The sequence below is a fragment of the Myotis brandtii genome, unplaced genomic scaffold (genome assembly GCF_000412655.1).
Source record: "Myotis brandtii unplaced genomic scaffold, ASM41265v1 scaffold888, whole genome shotgun sequence".
Taxonomy (NCBI): domain Eukaryota; kingdom Metazoa; phylum Chordata; class Mammalia; order Chiroptera; family Vespertilionidae; genus Myotis; species Myotis brandtii.
The window spans coordinates 515495-520585 of NW_005371636.1; the positions used below are offsets into that span (position 1 = coordinate 515495).

At 46.4% G+C, this 5091-nt stretch overlaps 1 protein-coding gene across 1 annotated transcript in view; it reads left to right on the forward strand.

Moving 5' to 3' along the window:
- The window catches only part of PTPRC (protein tyrosine phosphatase, receptor type, C), a 65834-nt gene that overhangs the window by 42468 nt on the left and 18275 nt on the right, over positions 1-5091 (forward strand). Inside the window, exons 7-10 of the mRNA XM_014532358.1 lie at positions 684-815; positions 2392-2529; positions 3715-3837; positions 4388-4549. Coding sequence (XP_014387844.1) covers positions 684-815; positions 2392-2529; positions 3715-3837; positions 4388-4549 — 555 coding nt within the window. The remainder of the gene's footprint in view (positions 1-683; positions 816-2391; positions 2530-3714; positions 3838-4387; positions 4550-5091) is intronic.

Genomic DNA, 5091 nt, shown 5'->3' on the forward strand with positions numbered 1-5091 from the left:
CCCTCCCTTCCTCCCTCCCTCCCCGCCTTCCCTCTGAGCTTCCGAGCTCCGCTCCAACGAAGCGCATCTTAACAAAACGGGGGTGCACTAGGGGTTTAACCACTTGGTAATTTAAGATGATCCGTCAGTTCATGGACATTTAAGGAGTTCAGTCTGATGTTTTTCTTAAAAAAAAAAGTTTTTAAAGGTATTTTCTCTACATAGTACTGAAGTACATGATTCATTAAAACAGAAAACAGCAATTAAAAAAAAAAAAGACACTCCCCAAGGGGAAGCCCGCGTGCTCTGTGTGTGATCATCGTTCAATAATAATAATCAAAAAGATCAAAGGGTAAATGAAAAAAAACACACTGAAGATATAAATACAAAAACAAAACCGGCCGGGCGTTCTTTAAAAAATGTGCGAAAATGCAGTTTTTTTCTGGGCGATTGCTTGCGTTCTGTTTTTCGCCAGGAGCACAAATTCTAAATAAAAAGCTACCAGGATGTGTGATGTTTTAAAAAAGGAACAAACAATAATCAAGAAACAAACAAACAAAACAACACCCCAAGTGTAGACTTTTCCCCAAGTGACCTCAGTGCTTGGGAAAGTCCATGTCACGAGGATGAGGTCAGTGACTATTACTGAGCATAGGAGACACAGGACGAAATGCTAATCACCGATTTCTATCTTCTCTTGACAGGCCCTGGAAATTTCCGGTTAGATGAATGTGTAGACCCGGAAAAAGCCGACACTTCTATTTGTTTAGAGTGGACCATAACTGGAGTAATTACGGGCTGTTTCACAGATAATATTACATACCGCCATCAGTGTGGTAAGAATACAGCATGGATCAGAGAATGTTTTTAAGAAATATGTTTCTATTGATTTTCGAGAGGAAGGGAGAGGGAGAGAGAGAAACATCAACGATGAGAGAGAATCATGGATCAGCTGCCCCCACACTGGGGATCAAGCCCAAAACCTGGGCACGTGCCGTGCCTTGACCAGGAATCGAACTATGACTACCGCCCCCCAGCCCCCAACTGGTTCCTGGGTAAACACTTAACACTGAACCACACTGGCCGGGCCATTAGAGAAATTTTGTGGTAGGAAATTATTTCCTTCCTTCCTTCCTTCTTTCTCTCTCTGTTTCTTTTATCTCCTCCTCCTCCTCCTCCTCCTCCTCCTCCTTCTACTTCTTCTTCTTCTTCTTCTTCTTCTTCTTCTTCTTCTTCTTCTTCTTCTTCTTCTTCTCTCTCTCTCTCTCTCTCTCTCTCTCTCTCTCTCTCTCTCTCTCATCGCTTGGAGTCAAATCATTGTACTCTATACCACCCCAATTTACAAAATAGACAACCACCCACCCCTGAAAAATAACTTCTGAAATAGTAGACGTCCGGTACGTCACAGCCATTTTCTTGGCAACTGTTAAACACAAAGCACAGAGAAGGGGGTTATAAGAAAAATGATGACGACGCAGATGCTGCGAGAAGGAGAAAGGAAATGATCGATCCTAAGGTCCCAGGACTCGTGCATTCCCTGGGCCAGCCCCCTCCTCCCCCACCGACATTCACAAGCAAAGCTTCTAGGGAAGTGGTTCTCAACCTTCTGGCCCCTTTAAGTACAGTTCCTCATGTGGTGACCCAACCATAACATTACTTTCGTGGCTACTTCATCACTGTCATGTTGCTACTGTGATGAATCGTCATGGAAATATCTGATCTGCAGGATGGTCTTAGGCGACCCCTGTGAAAGGGTCGTTCGACCGCCAAAGGGGTCTCGACCCACAGGTTGAGAACCGATGTTCTAGGGACACGGATTTGGGTTCCTGTTGGGGGGCTGGGGGAGGAGCAACGGTGGAGATGCCGTTGCTCTGTGATGAGTAATGAGGGGGCGCCTTCTCAGTCCTGCTTACGGGAATCGACGAGTTGGCATCTCCCTCCCTTTTCATCAAGCCATCTGCTGGGCCACAGTTGGGGAGACAGACACGCACAGAGGAGGGGGGTGCCACTGGTGGCCGTCGCCCTGTCACAGGGATGGGGCCGGCTGTGGGGTGGCACACGCAGCCGGAGGAAAGCCGACGGGTGAGAAAACAATGACCTAAAATACCCGTTAGGTGACGGCTGACTGGGGGCGGCCTCCGTTCTGAACTGAGAACCAACCTCGAACTAACTCCATCGGCTCCATCAGGGACGCTCCCGAAATCCATTCTGCTTCCTCCTCTTTTCCTTAAGATCGGGCATGACAAAGGGAGGCACCGTCTTAATCGTTTTCAGGATCTTTTATGTATCATTTTGACGACTCCCATGGGTTTTCAATCTAATGGGTGTTAATTACAAATACGAGATCCCCGAAGAAAGTTAAATGCAATGCATTGTCTTCAGATATTCATAGGCAATACTTACTTCTTTCAGGAAATTTTACTTCCTACATGGAGATGTTTGAAAGTGGACCCTTTCAGCCCCACACTAATTACACTTGTTCTTCAGAAGTATTCTATGAAAACCATCTCGTTGTTGAAAAAATCCAGACTATTCAAACAGATGTTGGACGTGAGTATATTACATGTACCTGTAATATTTCTTTTCTTTTCATGTTCCCGTGATTCTTTGAAGATAGCAGAAACGGATGGGATAGATTCGGCGAAAGGGTTTCAGAAAACGTCCTTGTCTCTTGTATCAACATTTGAAGTAGAATTTAGAAGTAACTGGCAGGGCGCCCCAACCCTGTCAAGCCTTTTGCTGCTGCTGCTGTTTGTTGTTGCAAACTCTAGGCGGTTGTGTGCTGGTGGCGGGAACAGACTGTCACTCATTGCCCAGTTCATTCCCCTCCCCCCTGAGCAACACCCCCTCCTTTTTTTATTTTTATTTTTTGTTAATCCTCACCCAAGGATATTTTCCCATTGAATTTTAGGGAGAGTGGAAGGGAGGGGGAAAGACAGAGAGAAACATGGATGTGAGAGAGACACATGGATGGGGTGCCTCCTGCACGCGCCCCGACCAGGTCCCGGGCCAGGGAGGAGCCTGCAACCCAAGCATGTGCCCTTGACCGGAATCGAACCCGGGACCCTTTGGTCCGCATGCCGACGCTCTATCCACTGAGCCACACCAGCTAGGACTCGGCTAATAATAGGCAGTGAAACTCGCCACGATACGGTCGGTGGTGACCGTGGGCTGTAGCTCACACCTGGTCATATATTTGATGAGATCCGTGCTCGATGGATCCACACAGTGACTCTGGGCAGCCTGTTAAAGATGATAGATGTTCTGTGTACACCCAGCGACCCTCAGACACGGCTGCCACTAATGTGTGCAAGTGGAATGTCGGTCCATGGGACATGTGATTCCGTTGAGTGATCTCTAAAGCAGATTTAATATGACCAGCTGTCTTTTTAAAAATGTCATGATTGCCCGGCCGGCGTGGCTCAGTGGTTGAGCATTGACCTATGAACCAGGAGGTCAGGGTTCAATTCCGGTCAAGGGCACATGCCCGGGTGGTGCTCGGTCCCCAGTGAGGGGCATGCAGGAGGCAGCCAATCCATGATTCTCTCTCATCATGGATGTTTCTATCTCTCTATCCCTCTCCCTTCTCTCTGAAATGATACTGTTAAAATGATAAAAAATGTCATTATAATTCAGGATTAATTAAAACATGGCCATTCAGACTGCATGCTCACAATACTAAGAGTCTTTCCCATGTGGCTTCAGGTTTATATTTTATTCTCATTTTTTCCACAGCTCCAGACAAGCCTTCAAATGTTATCTGTAAGCCTGTCAATGCAACATGGGGAACGGCTACCTGGGAATATCCTTCAAGTGATTTTCATAATTTTACTCTCTGTTACAATCAGTTGAATTCAGGTAATTTGTATAGAATTTAATTCCGTGTTGGGAAAAGGAAATCAGGAGTAGGAAAGCGCTAGGAGTGGGTGGAGGGAGTAGACCCCAGGGGCCGTGTTCTAGACCCGAGTCTGCTCACTGTCGAGTAGACCTGGTTATTCGTGACCGGATGGATTGGCACCTAAAATCCACACAAGAGCTGATATCAGGGGTCCCAGCGTTAGGAGAAAAGGCTGGCTTAGAAATACCATCCTTCTGAAACATCACAGCTCAAGGCGTTCATGATATGCCCAGAAGAAAGGCCCTCTTCGCGATGAACTTCTTAAACAGTGTACGTGCCAAATTCAGTCTCTGAAGCCGTGAGGTGTGAACGCTTGAGTTTGTCCAGGACGATGGAATCTGTTCAGTACAATTGCTGGTCATCGCATGTACTTCTGAACAGCGAGGATGTATTGATTTCTCAGTCCCCCCGCTTGTAGTTGGCTAGAAATCACTGCGTGTAGACACCAGACGAAATACGTGGTAATCCTGACTCGTAATGGCTTAAAAGTTTCCATTTTTTTCCCTTGAGGTCCCGTAAATTGCTTCAACCTGAATAAAAATGTGAGCAAATACGATTTGGCCAATTTGAAACCGTATACAGATTATAAAGTATCAGTACACGCCTATGTCATTGGAAAAGTACAACGTAATGGACCTGCTGAGCCATGTACATTTCGAACAGCCTCAGCAGGTAAGTTCTATGTTTTAATGCTTTCTTTTTTCTATGAAAGGCACGGAGCAAAGTATGTGCATTTTAATACGCGGTACAGCTATCTTCACGCTTCGTTTGGCAAGGACAGTGACCGGCCCATTTCTCTACATCTCGGGTGTATAATCGTTGAAAGCACAATAATTTGAAAACTTTCCCTGGGTTCTCTGTGTCCTTCAGACAGAATCATAAGAATGATAAAACAAAACAAAACAAAAACACCACGAAGCATGAGTGAGGGCTTCTCACCGGTACAACGTGTAAGATTTCGGGCCGTAAGGTGCCTCGCCAACTTAGATTAAAAACCCATTGTCTGTGGCTTTCTTTATCATCCGGAGGAGTAAGTGCCATCAGCATGTGGTAGTGTCTCCTTGCAAAGCATTCACCTCTGCTCATCCGGCTGAGCAGTTCCTCAAAAGTATTTTGTCCGCGTCTTATCGTCCATTCGGGGTTTCCTTTCAACGGCCTCTGGCTCTCGCCACCTGTCCGCTGTCTCCATGGTCTCCGGGGCCAGAGCTAGACCC